General features: G+C 30.9%; 1 protein-coding gene across 2 annotated transcripts in view; it reads right to left on the bottom strand.

Moving 5' to 3' along the window:
- Window positions 1–2271: 2271 nt before the first annotated feature.
- LOC150086404 (protein GPR107) overlaps window positions 2272–20082 on the bottom strand; it is a 118518-nt gene continuing 100707 nt past the window's right edge. The window contains exons 12-16 of one of the 2 annotated variants that reach the window (XM_090371361.1): window positions 18124–18254; window positions 11649–11742; window positions 10063–10110; window positions 8844–8998; window positions 2272–2537 (exon numbers count right to left, since the gene is read on the bottom strand). In XM_090371361.1, coding sequence (XP_090227487.1) covers window positions 2534–2537; window positions 8844–8998; window positions 10063–10110; window positions 11649–11742; window positions 18124–18254 — 432 coding nt within the window. In that variant the 3' untranslated portion in view covers window positions 2272–2533. Of the gene's footprint in view, window positions 2538–7029; window positions 7445–8843; window positions 8999–10062; window positions 10111–11648; window positions 11743–18123; window positions 18255–20082 lie in introns of those variants that run through there. The other variant, XM_090371360.1, reaches the window with a different exon arrangement.

Below are 20082 nucleotides of genomic sequence, written 5' to 3'. Positions count from 1 at the left end.
CCACATTAAAAAGAAAAACAAGACCACTGATGAATTAATCAGAAAAATCATACTACTAATATCATGCAATATATATATGCTATTCTCTTGGATAACCAAACAGTATAACATTACAAATATTAATGTCAAAAATTTTAAAATGAAGATTAACTTTTATTTTTACAAGTGAAATACATCACTATTAGTGTAGGTTGGTTTCCAGTGTAACATATTTAACTCTCGGCACCACTACAAAGAAATATCTAATATGTAACTGACTGAGGATGTGCAGCTGCTAAATCTCAATTTTTAAAAATGACTTGCATTACTGCTGTATCACTAATTCTGACCATAAATACTGACTATCATATTAAGGCAGATAGGAACATTAACTGTTTCCACTTTACAAAATATATATATTTTTTAATATTTTTAAAAAATCAGGAGCCTAACATGAACAATCACAAATGCAACTTGATACAAGTTCCTAAGTCCAGATATGCAGATTAATGTCAAGCTTTTTTCTCAAATTCTTTACATCTAAGGAATTATTTAAGGGAGATGAATTTAATAATAAAAAAAATTCTCAAATAAAATTTTAAAAAAAGCCAAAGAGTACTGTGTGTCATTATTGTCAATACTACAATCAAGCACAAAATTGCAAAAATGATTTTTCCATCACCTGACATCATTATAGCTATTTATCATATCATACTAATATGCTATATTTTAGTCTGAATCACAGTTTAAATTCCTTTATCTTATAAATTAATGATAAAAAAACCTGATTTAATTCATTCTTGAACAAGTACTACTTAGATGAAACACTTGATGAATAAAACATTTCATAAATAAAAAAAATTGGGCTAATATGCATCAGTTTTGCATACTTTCATTTCAAATTCAACATGGCATGCCGACAATAAGACCCAATCCTCAAACTATAAAAACAGAACAGAGAATGAAATTATAGAATATTCCAAATACAACCTGCATTTCTTACTTCAAAATAATTACAGTTTCATACTGTTATTCTTGAGAGGGATAAAAAAATTAACTATTAAATTATTAATTTAAAAATGTTAGTATTCCTAAAATATTTTAAAATATTAATTTTAATTTTTTAATGGCAGTTTGAATGTCAAATGTACATTCTTATATATATTAGCATATTTTAATTAAAATAATAAACATAACACATATATACAAAATCATAATTACACAATGTTGAATTATAAAATCGCAATGCACAAAGTATTGCTAACATGCATACAAAAAAAATAATAATGGTAACACATTCACAACCCTACTGAACTTATGCCTTATCATATACAAAACCAAAAGGGCAACTGCAACAGATCCATTTGGAATAATAATAAAAAAAAAAACAAGTTATAAAAGTTTACCTATATATCATAGATAGGTGTGCTTCACAACCATGAAAGTAAACTATATATTAGATACACTGTACACAGTGCGTGTTAGTATTTTGGATTATGCAGGTAACAAAAAATAATAAAATAACACCTAACAAAACTTTAAACAGTTCATTTTAGGTCTTTATAACAGCAATACATGATATTATGCTGAAAAAAAATTATATAAATTTCTAAATTGATGCTAATTGTTTGGAACTAAACTATTTACTGAATTGATAATCCCCATTTGGAATTCACATCAAACAAAATCAATCTGCCCTGTCTCCATATTATGGTCATAAATATCAAGGTGTGCAAAGAAGAGCAGCCAGTACAATCCACTATCAGCAAATATCCTTTTGGTTGTTAAAATTCTTACAGGTTTAATACCAAAAACCATCAATTACATTAACAATACAGTCTTAATTTGACAGATTTGTAACAATACAGAGCATAATTTGAAAGTCTGGGACAGGTTGATTTTATTTGAAATTGATTCAGTAATTCACTATCTGGGCTTTCAGAAAAAAATTAAAGACAATATTAAAAATGAACAATAACTTTAAATATTTTTTAAAAGTTGTATTATTCTATTTTGAAAAAAAAAAAAAATAAATAAATAAATAATAAATAAAATAAAACATGGAAGACTATCTTTTGTAAAGCATTAATTTAAGGTGCTCATTTAACACTGAAGGATAAACAGGTTCACTGATCTGAATTTAAATAAAAATTGGAAACTGCATCAGAACTGAATCTAAATGAATTCTGTGACATTCATATGAAAATAAGAAGTAAAGGAATTTTGTCTTTTTGATTTATTTCAACCATTTTAGTTTTGTTAGGTGTTATGACCTTGTTCAGTATTGTGCCATTTAATTGGATAAAAATTTAGATATGGAAGTGATATCTTTTTATATTCCAAATTATATTATATTATATTATATTATACTACAAATTACGCAATGTACATCAAAATTAATTTAATCTCTAAATATCTGGGGAAGTGGGAGATTCATACCAATACTAAGATATCTTGCTAAACATTAGCCTGCTCTCTGTAAACTGTTCATCTGGAAATTGCTCTTATATCTCTGTTACATGTAGGCATCCATCATCTAGTCTGTCACAATGCTTCAACTGCAAAATAATACTTATTTCTCAGATGAAATATTAAAATTTACTACTTCAGCAAAAATTATTAATAGCAATAAATGAATATAACCTGACTTTAAAATCTATTTTTGCTAAATCCAGTAGATTATTTCAAGCTTAAGAAGTCTGGATTTTTTAAAAAACAAAAGTACTAATACAAATTCTGAACATAAAATTCCTTAAAAATATCATCTGCAGTTAAAATATAATTTTAAATAATTTTTTGTTGTTTCACATCTGATTAATCAGCTGGTGAAACACTCTTAATGATACATAAAAGTTAAAAAAAAAAAAAAAAAAAAAAAGATTTTACAGGAAATTAATGGGGAAACCCAATAGGGCAATAATTATTCATTTTAACACTGTAAAGGGCACAATATATCGTCCAGTTTATTTAAATACTATAGTTTATATTTTATCATAACATCAGCATCTCTGAATGGTTTTCATCCTTCTAGTTAGCTAGAGATTAAAATAAGAAAAAATACTTAAAATTAATTATTTAACAAAAGTTTCTACTAATCTTTTCAGAAAAAAAAAAAATAATAATACAGTGAAAAATAAGGAAATAAACAAAAAGAGCTTAAACTTGCATGGCTAACAGAAAATCTAAAAGAAAATATTTAAATATCAAAAGTTAATATCGTCTTATGTAAATCATACAGAACTTTTAAGATGCTTCTGAATTTCTATCTAGTCAAAATAAATATTTATACAAATATATTAATTCAAAAGACAAAAAGGGTGTATACAACAATTATTAGCTATAGCACATCTTAAATCAATTCCAAGGAAACAGAACATTTAAAAGAGCCCTTTATTTCAAGGGTGAAAAAAGTATTATGCCAGGTCAATCAAGATTAAACTTAAGTAGCTTTATGTTTCGGATTTCATCTTAAAAAAAGAAAGGATCAGTAACTCCCTTTTAAGGTATAAACTTATAACAAAAACCCTTTTAAAATTTTAATAGCCCGGTGTCAAATTGCATTCAAAGTTGATATAAAAAAAAAAAGTGTAAAATTCAGCAATTAGCTTTGTGAATATAAATATCTAAGAAGAGGTGGCATTTAAATTTACATTTGAAACTTTTATATGTTAAAAATAAAAAGTTTTTGCCTTCATTATGTAAACATTCTACCACTGTAAAATTGGCAATGCTTAAGTGTAATAACACAGATTATGAAACTTAAGCACATCTAGCTATTTTTAATGTATAATCTTTAGATTATTTTAATGTATAATCATTATTCAATAATTTTTAATGTAAATATTTTAATGTTAGATAAGAAATTAAAATTCTTGGAGATTACTTATTCATGTCTTTCTACGTCTTAAGTGCCAATTTACAGCCAAGGATTACACTGACTTCCCCAGTTAAGTAAAAAAATAAATAAATAAATCGACATGTGCATTTTATCATATTAAGTAATATGAGAGACTAATGAGATTCAGTGCATTTTTTCCACCATGAAATCCTCACTTGAAATTTCATTAATGGGGTCTTTAAAAATTCATGTATTTCAATTTGACTAATACTCATACTGAATTCAGCATTTCCTAGATAAATTAAGTGCTAATGTACTATCTTGGCCATCCTTCTAAAACTGTTGGGTTTTATCTATTGATATATTTTTCCCAAAATATACACCACCTTCTAAGTATACCCTGTTTTGTACTGCACATTCTAAAATGGATGACAAACCCTATTTTTAAACACTAATGCCTTACTCTACTTAAGGCAAAAAATGCTCACTCAGTCATTGCCATACGAGTATTACATTAGAAATAAGACAAGATCATACACTAGCACTTGATTCAGGAAGCATTCAACACAAATAAAAGCACTGATCTGATCAGTACAAATGTTTACAGCAATTCTTATTAATATGACTGATGAATATATTACTTAAAGAAGCTATAATATTAATGATACAAAGTGCACAGGTGACTTAAAATACTTAACATGATACACGCACTGTTTGGCAACTGATTTCTAAATAGCAGCTACTAGTATCTTAAGTTTTTTTCTTTTTTTTTATTATCCACTAATATAAAAAATTAACATTACCATAATGGATGCAACTGAACTATCATCACTTCAGAATCAAAAATTAAATTAGCAAATATCTAATAATTTCTCTGCATTAAAAACACAGTAACATTACCTTAGATAAAATCTGCTAACCTGAAATCAAATACTGTGCAATTCTCAAGAATCCATTAATTTCAATCGAACAACAAATAATGTTATTTATTTGTAATGCAGTATCTTCATCCCCACTCCATCCCTGCCCTGTCAGTGGCTATTTTGGCAACTGCCATCTCACTAGTAATTGCACACCCAGTAATGATTTCACTCACAAAATAAAGATGTCAAAAGAATAAGTAATCAATTCACTGCAGATCACATAAAAAGCTCTGTGCTAATGGGACAGTAGACTGCAAAACAAAAGTCTACAAGGGAATAAATAAGTTCTTCCAAAAATCATTAGAAACACCAAGATCCAAAAATCATTAGAAACACCAAGCACTGAAAGAAATAGCATGGGAATTTTGCAAAAGAAAAGAGAAAACTCTTCTGTAAAGTTGTTTGCTGCTTCCCCATCAATAAATCCACATACAATGAATTCAATATGATGGACAACAAAGAACTTTTCTAGCTCACATGCTCTGAACCAGATGCTTATGATCTAGGGATGGTGGTAATTGGGAAAAGTAGGGGAATTGTTTCTCTAGATAAATATTAGAAAGAGATTAAATAATTTATAATATTATCTTAGAATTACAATTATTAAATTCAATTAGAATAGCAACTTATATCCTTGTTATCCTTATAAGCCAATGCAACTATATCCCTGAAACTTGAGATAATGAATGCAACAAAGTAAGACATACATTTTAATGCTACATAAAATTTTTAAAGGAAAGCACTTCCAGTATAAATCACAATGGCAACATATAGGATGTTTATAAGACCATTATAAACTAATTAATCTATCTCACTAAATAAATTTACGATGGAATGATTAAACACACCAATTTTTGATGAAAGTTTCATCTACTGCTCACATTTTTTTAATATGCTTCCCACAGTGACTAAAATTTGGTGTTAAATTCAAGGTTTTTTAATATTATGTACTCTAGACAGCTATATAAAATTACATAACTACACAAGCTACATAAAATTTACACTGTCCTCTGGTTTGCAAGGAGATTCTGATTTTCTAAATAGATTCTGAATTACTTTTACCAACAATGCAACTTTCTGTCTCAAGCTGTAATGCAAACTGTTGAATCTGAGGTTCAAAAAATTGGCATCACCCAACTAGATTTTTTAATACATGATAAACTTTTACATATCTAGTGTAAAAAGTTTATCATATATTACTTCTTGGCAAGCATGTACACAACGTAAACTGGCCTTTGAACAAGCACGTTCACTGGCCAACTTGCATGTGTAGACTGAAAAACTAGAATAACTCAGAGAAATTAAAGATTAAATTTGTATGATTACTAGGTAGATTCTCTGCATTATGTGGATATTATTTTGTTATTTCTCTAAATAATCAATGAAATGAGTCAGAAAGAAACTATAACTTATATTTCACCATTTAGTTAATTTCTGAATATCAGTTCAGGTCAGACCTCAGTAGAGCTTAAAAAAAATGGAGAATTAATAAGAGGAGTGCTAAAAGACACTTAATGCTATTATTGTTACAGGTTTTAGGTCTAATCCATACAATCTAAACCTAAATCTGGAATACTCTCATGAAAGATAGCAGGTTATATATTAACCCATAATGCTAATTTACAGGCACTATAAAGTAGCCTGCTATCAATGGAAGACATTTCCTTACAGTAAAATGAATATTAATTAATCACTAAGATTTTATGACTTATACACATAAGTAACTGTTTGACTGCCAGCAGGCAAACGAGCTTACTTGTGGTGGATATTACAAATCCAAACTTTCACATTTCCCTAAAAGGGAGTCATTTAATGCATCTGCTTTCTTTCTAGTGTTAAACAATTTCGTATAGAATAATTCATATGACACAGTTTTAATTATGATTCAGGTGTCTATTGAAACCTGACAACTATTAATGAAAACTTTTGATTTGCTCATGGGTTGTACTCCTTCATTCTTAATATCAATAAATTTGCTGTTATTTTTCTGAAATATACGAAAAATATTACATACTTTTTCTGGCACATTACAAGGGAAGAAACTATACAATAAACTGCATGAAAATTTACACTACTTATTAAGTCAAATTATCAAAAAGAGCGTTTTTGTATCCAATATTTAAAACGGATGTTTAGTGAACATCAAACAAAATCATTATGGCATCACTATTATTTTTCTTAGGAATGAAATAAAGAAAAAAGATTTAACTGAAATTCAAGTGGTTCCAACTAAACTTTTTTTTAACAGAAATTGGTAATCAAATTCACAACCTGAAGACTTGTGGGCAACAGCACAAAAGGAATTATTTTCGAAATAAAAGAAAAAAAATTTTTTTCACTTTTCTTTATTTACAAAATATCCTCAAGCTCTTATAAGTTTTAAAATAAACAGCTGACTACTACTTTTTCTGTTGTCATTCTACAGTTCCTTGTAACCATTCTCCAAATGTTCCAATATTCCAGCAGCACAAAATGTTCTGAATCTCTAGATGTAGTTCCAATGCTCATACAAAAAGACAATGCTAAAGTGCTGCTGAATTTGAAAATTTATGAAACCTGAAACAATTTGGACAATGGCAGCAATTATCAGTCATATTCATGACTACTTTCTCTTTTTGTGGGAACAGTGCTGTAATCATCTCCACCAATGTCCCTAGATCTTACAGTTTTGGTCACTCCTTCTGTCAGGCCTGTTTGAGTTATGCTGTAACAAGAAAATATATTGAAATATAATCTTATATACTTTTCATATTCATTCTAATAATATAGCATTGTTTCAAACGAATATGCTTAATTACCATTAGTAAAATTAATAAATGTGTTCTAACATAATGTATACCTTATTTTTGTGAATATTCATTGTGAAAGAATTCCGTGCGGAGGGGTTTTACAAGGTATAGTCCTTAAATCGTAACTTGCCGGTTCCTAATAATAGACTACTGTTTACAGGAGCAACAGGCCCAGGGGGCAAATTCGTTTCACTGATATCTCCGAAAACCAGTAGATGACTTTCATCAACCGGTGAAATACCACCACTTTGCTTATTGGAGGCTTGAAGTGGTGAAACCCATGTTTAGTCTCTAGAGCAAAGTTTCCAGCATCCCCCTCCCCCCATACTTCTCTTTCAACCCATGAATGGTACTAAGTACTATACGTTTTGATACCTTTCGTATTTGGGGTTTTCATAAAAAAAAAAAAAAAAATACATCATAAAGCCATTTCTGCAAGTGGGTTTCTGTACAGTGCACACAACAGCATGAAATGATTTTTTTTTTCAATGAATGTTGAAGTGTGTAAAAAACTGAAAACATACACAAATTCTTTTAAACATTAATTTTCCTATTTTGACATTACAGCTGAACACTGGAGTGGGATTACTGTCAAAAATTTCATTATATAAAAAACTTTAAAAGAAGAAGTTTTTAAAAAAACTGTTAAAATATAAAACTCTTTATTATTTGAATTTGTTCTTTGCAGTAATATCCTACATGTTTATATGTATTATTTGATTCAGTTTTATCAACTTCTGGAGTTGAAGTTCAGAGAATTTCTTCAACTTTGGTAAACCGTGTTAAAGAATACACCTCCCTACACAGATTTCCATATCTATCATAAATATAAAAACAGCTACAATTATTTGTAAACACAATTGATAGAAGCAAGCACATTTGTACACATACTAACATAATTTGTTAATATTGCATTGAAAGAATCTTCAAAACATACACGTGCATACTTGTGAAAGGCTTAGTACTGCTTACTAAAAGCTATTGGTTACTGCACAGCTAACACATTTAAAACATGAATGCAAAATCTGAATCATATAGCATACTCAACATTCAAAATTGTCTGGCTTATTTCTACAAAAAGAAGAAAGCTTTTACATTTCTACCCCTTTCCAGGCAACATCTTTTGTCTATTTGTAGTGTCAGACTGCTCTCAAATCTAATATTTTACAATGTTAGATTTGAGGGCAGAAAATTTTATTGCAAAAAAAAAAAAAAAAATTATTGCAAAAAAGAAAAAAAATCTACAAATTGAGACTTAGTAAACAATTTTGGATAAAATTGCACACACTTATTAAATAACATAGTTTTACTTACACTTCTTCCATCTCCAACTCATCATCTTGAGAAACACGGAAATATGGATTACTAGTTGTGGGGCGAAAGTTATACCCAGTCAGAATAAAAAATATAAGTGTGGCTGTTTCACGGAATAGTTCATCCAACCACTCATATTGGAAAGGCACTGTTATCTAAAAATTAACAGGTATGACAAAGAATTACAGTAGTTATTTAATAATACAAAGTATTCAAAAACATGTTTTAATTTTAGTACATCAAAATGCAAATAACACAATACAAATTTATAATAGAATAGTAATTTACAATATAAATGATAATAAATTTTTTCCTTAAAAAAATATGACTGAGGTACTATAAATTCTAATTGCAATGTTTCATGCATTAAAATATTGGAATTACAGAAGCATTAAATGAAGGAAGGGGTCAAGAGACCCCTTCCTTCATTTAATTCAATTTCCAATATTGCTCAAAAGAATTGAGCAATATTGGAAACTTTTTTTTTGCAAAATCAATTTATTTCAGATTTGGTATTTGGTTCAAAACTATGTAGTGCTACTGAATAATAAACTGGTTTTCTAATACAATTACATTTAAGTTAATGTTAAATAATATTTAACTTAATGCTTCTGAAAACAGCTGTCAAACTGCTATCTTGAATTCTGTTTAGAGTCAGCAGACTTGCTACCATAAGGAAACATGCTTCAGTCTTGAATTCACAATAGAAAGTCACCTGGCTGCCAAACTAAATCCACAATTTATTCATAAATTCGTACAGTTGTTGCTATGAAGGTATTAATAATTGAAATTGTAACACTTCACTGAATCATATTAGCAGATAAATCACCTTGATGGCACAATGTTGGTAGATCTGCCTAATTTTATTTTCCAACATATGTATAAAACATAGTAAAGTTTGCCTTATATTGTTGTTACATAGAACAGATCAGTTCATCATCCATCCACCTGTTTTGACATTCATGCTATATTATCTCTGTACTGTACGATATATTATCATACAGCATATGATAGTGTAAACATGTTATTAGGCTTTTATATGCATTCCCAAATGAAAAAAAGCTGTGTTCTAGTTTTGGGTGTTTTCACCTTTCAGCAGGGATCTGGAACCCAACCACCGCATGAGTGGGCCCTACTCTATAGTAATACAAGGATACGTACCATTAACATTAAAACAATATAAAAATTAATTTCATAATAATAGTAGCATTTTCCTTACCTTTAGTAGATATACTATGATTCTGGTAAAATATACATAACAGACAATCTGAAATTTAAATAATCATACATAAGTGGATTATTTTTTCTGAGGTTCTATAATTAGCATATTTTTTAAAAAATAATTCTAGAGAAAAAGTTCCAATATAATAGCCCACTGGTCTCAAAAATTATGATGAATTACAATATTTTTTTTTACTTATATGTATTTTAAAATCACATTCTTGTGAAACAAAATAGCTTATCTTTTCCAAAACTTTCATGTATTTTTAATATTTTCTAACACTAAAATTTAACCATATAGTTAGGAGGTAAGTTTGAAAAAGATAAGTTATGCTATATCATATGTATGTCATAACTGGAAACTTAAAGCCAATGCTTTGTAAACAGTCTTTATTGTATTTTAAAATCTTATATATATTTAAATTATATATATATATAATTGAAATGTATCAATAAAATTAATCTTGGAACAAGGTAAAAAGCATTGAATAGATAGCAATTTCATTTTAACTACAACCATGCACATTTTAAAATCTTAACAATAAAATCCATTGTAAGTTAGTGCTATTCCTTGATAAGATATGGCATAGCATCAGTGCTATATTTACTTCAATATAACTGTTGTTTCACTGGGACCTGTTCTGAAATATTATTTCGACAATGTTTAAAGAAAATTAATCACTTATTCATATTTGGTATTTAAATTGAATTACACATTTTATTGAATAAAAAACAAAACTATTCAAACAGAAGTTTGACTCCTTTTGTGTATTCCACGAATGTTATGTTTTATTGACTTGTTTGTTTGTATTGCTTGTTTATCTAGTAATAGTAATATATGCCAGAAGTTTCATTGCTCTGACTCATGTTTCTATTGTTACAGAAAAATACAGAACTGAATGTGTAACAAAGTGTCATCATGGATACAGTTGAATACTGATCCATTATTAAATTCGTTTTTGCAAGGCAAACAGCCAAGAATTATCTGTGAAGACATCCCTTACATCTTATGGTGTAAGGGGATTTTTTTTTTTTTTGGTAGTTGTTGGTGCATAGGCTTCTGTGGTCATAATGCACCTCCCAAAGTTTTTGCAGTACTTTTATCCAAGCACGAGGCGGGAATTGAACCCGCGACCTTTGGGTTGCCAGGCAGGCACTTTACCCACCCGGCTAGCCCGGTCGGCGTGTATGGGGATGTCTGTCCATCATATGACATTATAAAACATTACTGGAGACAATTCAAGCATGGCAGTGAGGAAAGAAGTGGGCAGCCATCCACATACACTTAACCTATTATCCTATTAGCCATAACAAGATTCAAATAGTTATTATCAACCATCCTTACCAAGTTGTACTGTTGCTTGGTAAGTTGTGGATTTTTTTTTTTTTTTTTTGGTTACAGGGTGAAAAAACAATGAAAAGTAAGCAAATATGCCACATTTATTGAAATAAACATTAAAGTAATATTCAACTATCCTAAATGAAATTAGATTTAATATTTTGCACTTTATCATTTAAAATAAATGTTCTAAACTTTGGAAACTTTTTTTTTTTGTTGTATACAAGGTGTACCTAGTTACATACCATTACATAGAAATGCCTGAAAAGTTTTAACTTCTCCAGATTGATGGCAGCCTTTCCATCTGTATGTGAAGCTTCTTGGAGATGACGGATTGACCTTTCAAAGAAAATTAATTAACAAAGGTTACTTGCTTTTGTTAATATAAATTATAGCAATTTAAAAAATTGCTGTCATGACAAAGAAGCACTACCTTAGCAGCAATTTATCTGTAAAATAATCTTAAAAAAAAAAAAAAAAAAAAAGCCTTCTCAGATTAATTATTTTATTTAATAAATAGGCTGAGGTATTTGCCTCAAACACAGTAGACTAAATTTCCTGCAACTATACTTAGCATTCACTCTTTAGCATTAGCAAAGGCATATGATGCAAGAAAGCAAGCTTATACATCAGTCCTCGTAAAACACGTTTACACTACATGAATTCGATCATACACAATTTATAAATACGGAAACGATATCGCATATAACACAAATAGAATTCGCTTATGCACGATTCACCTTTGTGTTTACAAGAAACGTCAGTCGAACATGGAATCACCCCCCCAACTGAACACAACAAGATAGGAATGAAGAGAAGATTCTGAAAATGTATTTGTTTTTTTATATCAGTGAAGGGGTAACACATTTCACCATAATAAGGTAAAAACCCACACAATTCCAGCTATCGGTATTATCACAAATGCCATTAGATCGAGTTTACTACCAGTTTATAACAGATTCCACTAGCAGAAACGCAACTGGAAATTGTTTTTATTGTTTTATGGTAGTAACCCCCAGAAACGTGCTTTAGTAAAATGTGAGGTGTTAATAGTGTATATCTGCCTTTACGGTGTTATTTATTCAGTTGCTACACGCACGCAGATTTGTTTTTTTTTTTTTTTTTTTTTTTTTTTTTTTGATTTGGTAGTTGTTGGCGCATCGGCTTCTGTGGCCATATTGCACCTCCCAAGGTTTTTGCAGTACTTTGATCCAAGCCCGAGGCGGGAATCGAACCCGCGACCTTTGGGTTGCCGGGCAGGTACTTTACCCACTCGGCTAGCCCGGTCGGCACGCAGATTTGTTTATGTGTATCAAGCGTGCCTCCTCATTTTGTAATTGCTTTATTCCCTAAATATGAGTAAAATACTTAAAAGGTGTGAAAAGGAAGCGTACTGGTGAAGACACTGCAGATTCAGAGAGAAAAAGAAAAGCAATATCGATAAACAGAGGCAGACTGGGTCAAAAATTCTTACCCGGGAAAAATTTGTAGTGGCCTCATACTATGGTTTATGGCCAAAATCACACTGGCCTCTGGCCCATCGGGGTTTCCCTGGTAAGGCTTATGGCCAGTCCGCCTCTGTCAATAGAGAAAAAATATGAAAATTTTAAATGCTTTGAGTGAAATGAAAGACCATGTGATATTGCATGTGCCACAGGCCTAAATGAGGCAACGCCGAGAATTAGAAAGAATGCAGAGAAAATAAAAACAACTTTCATCGCAGGAACAACTCAAAGTGTAATTAAAATCCATTAGATCAAGACACAAAGAATTGGAAGAGATGGAACGGCTGTCATCTGTTTGGATAGAAAATCAAACAAAAAACAAGTTTGCTTATGATAGAAGCAAAAGCATTGCTTCGTAATAAAAGCATTGCTTCAAAATCGTAATAAAATACGTGTGTATTTTATTACGATTATTTATTGTGTTTGGTAATATTTTGGTTACAAATGTGTGTTCAATCTTGGGTGGTCGGCACCGAACCCTATTTTTCCCATAGGGCCTGTTGTTTATATTGCATGATTTTGCATTGCACGAGGGTTTCTAGGAACACAACTATCGTGCTATATGAGGACTGACTGTATAGCATCAGCCAAAAAAAAAAAAAAAAAAAAAAACACACACCCTTCTCATTTCACCCATCCACTCACTCCAAATGTTTGTCTAGTTCTGCCTTGAATCTATTTAAGCTCTCAACTTCTACAACGACAGATAGAAGTTTGTTCCAGCAATCAACCACCCGCTGGCTAAAGGCAAACTTCTGCACATCTATTCTGCAACGGTCTTTCCTCAATTTGAATTTATGACCTCAGGCAATTATTCTGAGCAAGAGGGAGAATCCCATCAGCATTGAATCCCATTCAAGGAGAATCCCATTCAAGGAGAATCCCATTCAAGGATTTATGCACCTCAATCAGATCACCTCGCAGGTGCCTAGTCTCCAGACAGACTGTAATTTGCAAAACTTAAGCCTTTCTTCGTAAGAGCAACCCTTTGTTCCATTCACTAATCTTGTTGCCCTTCTCTGTACTTGTTCCAACAGCTCTACATCCTTCTTAAAATGAGGTCTCCAGACCTGCATACATTACTCAACGTGTGGCTTGACCATTTCCTTATAAAACGGAATAATCACCTCCTTATTGCTGCTAGAAAAATTCCTGTATATCATTGACAAGACACCATGAGCTACTCGCGCAGACTGTCTGCACTGCTTTCCCACATAAAAGTTAACCATTACTGTAAACATAAATATAAGCACGCAACACGCACACACACACACATATATAAGTAATGACATTAAAAAATAAAATAGATAAATAAGAAAATAAATAAACATGAAGTAGTCATTAGAGGCAGTAAAATACAAATCCTCCACATGATGCCCAATATATTACTGAAATTATATTACTGAATATATTACTGAAATGATTGAAAAATTAATACAAATGCCTATAGTATGGCAAAACTGTAGAGTGAAAATTTAACATACACCTAACAATTAATTGTAATAGGGAGAGCGGAGAAGGGGCAACAAGACAAAAACTGTAGCTGAAAGCTTCCAAATAATTTAGAATATAATTTAAATCCAATTCAAATAAATCCATTTTAAAATATAGAACCAATTGTATAACAATTTAGCGGCATCCCCCTTGTAAGGTACCAGTTCCAAGAAACGCGATATATCGCCAAAAGAGACTAATCAAACTACTAAAACAAAATAAAATAAAGACAGACTGACCATTACGCCTCATGTCGACAGAGGATCACAAGGGTAATAATGGTCATGGAATCACTGCATTTCAATCGCTAGACGAACCGATCGAAGGACCTATCCACCCCTCCTTCCTCCGATCGAGCCACAAATGCAGAGGATTTCCATAGCAGTGGTCCTTATGCAGCAAAAAATAAATAGAACGGATTAGCACTCTAGAGAAGCAAAGCCACACCACAGACATACTGTAAGCTTAACCAGCTTATACAGATACAGAAAACAGAAAATATATTTATAGATGGCGGGCGTTTGTATTAATTTTTCAATATGTAATTTCAGTAATATATTGGGTATCATGTGGAGGATTTGTATTTTACTGCCCCTAATGACTACTTCATGTTTATTTATTTTCTTATTTATCTATTTTATTTTTTAATGTCATTACTTATATATATATAAATCAGATGGTAGTAGTGGGTTTGATGTGCTTAAGCTGCGCCTATACCACCATCTATAAATATATTTTCTGTATCTATATAAGCTGGTTATAGCTGGTTAAGCTTACAGTATATCTGTGGTGTGGCTTTGCTCTGGTGTGCTAATCCATTCTATTGTTTATTTTTTGCTGCATAAGGACCGCTGCTATGCAAATCCTCTGCATTTGTGGCTCGATCGGAGGAAGGAGGGGTGGATAGGTCTTTCAATCGGTTCGCCTATGCGGCAATTTGTCTAGCGATTGAAATGCAGTGATTCCATGACCATTATTGGCCTCGTGGTCCTCTGTCGATATGGGGCATAATGGTCAGTATCTTTATTTTATTTTGTTTTAGTAGTTTGATTAGTCTCTTTTGGTGATATTTCATGTTTCTTGGAACTGGTACCTTACAGGGGGATGTGCCGTTAAATTGTTTTACAATTGGTTCTACATTTTAAATTTTAAAATGGATTTATTTTAATTGGATTTAAATTATATTCTAAATTATTTGGAGGCTTTCAGCTACAGTTTTTGTCTTGTTACCCCTTCTCTGCTCTCCCTATTATGATTAATTGTTAGGTTTATGTTAAATTTTCGCTCTACAGTTTTGCCATACTACGGGCATTTGTATTAATTTTTCAATACGTAATTTCAGTAATATATATATAGCAACATAAAAGAAAAAAATGGGAAGTGGAGCTAAGAAATCTTTTTTAACTCCAAGGAAGCTGTGCCCTGAAAGGAACACAGATATTCATATAGAATCTATTAGGCGGTTTTTGTTTTGTATTATAAAAATATATTTTGAGCCTTTTCTTTATTGAACTGAAAAGTCTTTTATTAGTTTTGAGCTACAATTCATTGTTTCTCATCTCATCTCTTAAGATTTTTTGTGCTGTACACACTCTTCACATATTTATATCATGCTCCACTTTCATTATTTTCCTGTTTTTAACCTAGCAAATGTAACTATCAGATGCAATGGTGATAAAATGAACTTTTCAGAATACAAAATCGGTACTACAAGCCAAATTATATAATGCAAAGGTGTAAGAAAGAGTTACTTCCATAAAATTGCCAAAATACAGGGCATCAAGTACTGCTCAAAATCAATGTAGGACAGACTAAGTGCCTAGTGCATACACACACACACACAAAAAAAAAAAAAAAAAAAAAAAAAGAAAGAAAGAAAGAAAAAAGTCCAAAACAGCATCATCTGGATGACAACACTAGCATTAGTAGAGGCATATGATGCAAGAAAGCAAGCTTATACAGCACCAGCCAAAAAAAAAAAAAAAAAAAAAAAAAAAAAAATCGCTCCCATTTCACACCGTTCGTTCCAAACACCTGCCCAGCTCATCCTTAAATTTCTTTAGGCTATCAACTTCCACAACAAAAGATGGAAGTCTGTTCCACCAATCAACTACCCACTGGCTAAATGCAAAACTACTGAGAATAAGTAGCTATATACAAGGTGTGATCAAAAAGTTCAGACTGACTCTGAAACTGTGGTGTCATAACAAGTTGACTTGTCACACGTTCAATGACTCATTTGGATATACAACTAGTAATGCATGAATAAACCATTATCTGCAGTCAATTTGAATTAGTGCATTTTAAAATGAGCAATATCACTAAGCAGCAAATCTGTATAAAAGTTTGTTTCAAACTATGAAAAAAGCACAACAGAAACATATAAAGCATTAACCATCAATGGCCATGTAGTCCATTGAAGGCCATCCCAATTCTGGTTACCCTTAAATTTGAAAAAAGCAATGATTAAATCACTCATGCTCATAAGCTGATCATGAGTGATCAAAGTTTGACTATCCAAGATTACTAGTGAAACTGGTATATGTCAATCAATTTTAATAAAAGATCTGGGAATGCAACACATTTCATCCAAGTTTGTGCTTTGCATTCTCACTGATTACCAGAGAGAGCAGCAAGTTCCCACATGTTAACATGCAGTTGCATGTTAACACTTTGTTTCTTCCATCGCTACTGGTGATGGAAGACTCCATGTTCTACAGAGCACAAAAAAAAAAAACAACAAAATCTCAATCAAATGGGAAAAAGTTTTATTGCATTTTTTTGACTACTAGGCATTGTTCATTATGAATTTGTCCCACATGGTCAAGCAGTGAAGTTAGCTATGAATACTACAAAACAGTTTTCTGTCAACTGTATGATGACATTTAGAAAAGGGAAAAAAAAAAAAAAAAAAAAGACTGGAAAAGTGGGCTTCGGTGAACTGGCATTTGCATGATCAGCACTTTCCATTCAAGATTTGCTTTTTTTTATCTTCTTTTTTTTTTTGAAGTGAGTGGGAGACCGTTGTGGTCTCCCATCTGCTATACTTACTGGATTTAGCTTCCTATGATATATATGCACACTTTTTTATTTTCAACTTTAAAACACCCTTGAAAGGTTACAGATTTGATGAATGAGAAAATTATTCAGAATGTGATACAGGAACTATTAGCAATTTCAAAAAAAAATAAATAAATAAATAAAAAAAAAAAAAACAGAAATTGCTTCTAGAAGTTGCAGCAGCACTGTAATTTGTATATACAGTGTCAAGGAGGCTATGTCGAAGCAGATCATCAATACAAAGGGCCAGAAAGCTTCATTTCTCAAATATTAGCTCAGTTCCAAAACTTTCTGATCATACTTTGTACTACTTCTTTTAGGGAACATGCCACTGATTTGAGATTTTAAGAGTAAGGCAGCTCACTGTAAAGTGATTTACAATGAGAACCAAAGTTTGCACAAGGGAAATTGTATAACAATGCCCCTTGTGCAAACTTTGGTTTTGCTATTTATATAGAGCGCATAAAATATGCACTATCTGCACAATTACTATATACTTTCCATAGTATGAGGCTCAGCAGTCCAAAATTTGATATGGTCTAAACTGTACTTAAATGAAATGCAGAGCCATGCATTATTTAATACATTACTGGTAAAAATGAATTTTAGTTAGCACATTTATATTTATATAACAAATATATTTAATCACCAATTCACTTACCATACCACTGGGAACAGAATTGCTCCACAGCACAGCAAGTCAACTAAAATAAATACTTCTCTCCACGTACTATATTGCGATTCACCTTCTTCACTCTCTTCCATTATTATCTTAGCAACATTTGCAAGTACCTGAAACAAAAGTGTAAAATTCAATTTTTTTTCCATTAAATAGAAATTTATTAAAATCATTCCAGAAAATTTCTGCTCTCTGTTGTAAAAGTTTAGATATTACTCAACAAAACTACAAAGAAGTAAGTAGAACAAATTAAAAAAAGTGTATCATAAAATTGTGTGGTATAAAATATCAATAGTTTCCCAATAAATTTATTGCTAAGGTGAATGATGGTACAGCTCACTTAATTTTTATAGTATTGCTTTAACTATAATAAAAATTTCCTTCTGAAAATATATTAGGAAAATCTGGCCTTAATAAGCAGTTAAAAGTTACTGGTCTATCAAATTTGCATTAATAATTCTATTATTGTATACTTTAATACAAAGTATTATTGTATTATTTAATCAAGTTACAAGCTTATGATTATCTTCTATTAAATGTGAAAAAAAGTGCCAAGTGAACATTAGTTATTAACAAAGGAGATGTTCTGCCATTTCAGCTATGAAGAAATGACAGAACAGTGAAACACATTTTCACTCAAATAAAATCGTTTCACAGAGAGAGTTTACTCATTCAGCATTTGAATGTGGCTACACAATGATGATCACTGCAAAGTAACAATAAGGTAAAAGTTCATATTCATTCTTTTAATCTGTTTCTGGGAAGAATGACTTCAAGCCTCAACTCTTACAAGAATTTTTAGTACTTTGCCTACACTAGTTGACTAGTCTTCTATAGAAGTCACATAAGGCTTGAAACATTTATATACTGAAGTTATGTTTGCTGTTGATGAAAAATATTAATTGATATTTACTAAATCAGTCAGTTTCTATATATGAAAGTTTCTGCCTTTATTTAAAAATATTTTTATATTTTGTAAATAAAGGCAATATCTGAGAATGCAATATACAGTTTAATTAAACTATAGCTAATTCACATATCAGTTAGTCAGCCAACCAAAAGAAAACTGAGCAAAACTTCAACAGAGTGAAGTTTTGCTCAGATTTTGTGTGGTTTTTGTTACTGGGTATATATGTGGTTTTTGTTATTGGGTATATCTACTGGCCTATCTTGCAACTTGCTGCAAAGAGGGAGCTTGGTAGTATATTATATACTCATTTTGTGTACATGTTGTGGTCACAGGCACTGGTACAGCAGTGTGAAATACCTTTCAATACACCTCGTTTGAATTCTTGTTATAACACAGACTTCCAAACAGAGCTTTGTTGCTTACTCTCTGGGTCTAAATGATGAAGTCATGTCTCATTATCACCTTGTGCAGAACTTCATCTTCAGTAACCATCTGTTGCAGCTGCTGACAATGTTGTTGTTATTGTTGTGGGGGTTTAATGGCACATAAGCTGCTTTGGCTATAATGCACCTATTCATTTATTATATAAACGAAATCAATATTCTCGTACGGTCAGAAAAATCTGTAATCAAGAAACATTAAACTCCAGTTTTCTTGAGGAAATTAAAAAATTTGGAACGATTTGTTTTGTCACCAATCAGCTCCTGACAAACCTCCATGCAAACTTGCAATATATATATATATATATATTTATTTATTTTAATATATATATTTTTTAAGATGTTAGCTTTTCTACTATTTTTAATATATATTTTTATTAATTTTTATCTCTCTAATTTTTGGATTAATTGGATTATATATACCGCCCCACCATTAATATTCAGACACCTGCCTTTAGACAAAAAAAAAAAAAAAAAAAAGAGCTTTTATTGTGTCATTTAATATTTTGTGCTGAAACTTTTTGCTTTTACGATGGCCTTCAATCTTCACGGCATACTCTCAACCAGCTTTTTATAAATGTCAGGTGATAT

The sequence above is a fragment of the Mastigoproctus giganteus genome, chromosome 4 (assembly GCF_048544385.1).
Source record: "Mastigoproctus giganteus isolate SK-2022 chromosome 4, ASM4854438v1, whole genome shotgun sequence".
Classification (NCBI taxonomy): Eukaryota; Metazoa; Arthropoda; class Arachnida; order Uropygi; family Thelyphonidae; genus Mastigoproctus; species Mastigoproctus giganteus.
This window is presented reverse-complemented; position numbering and strand designations above follow the sequence as displayed.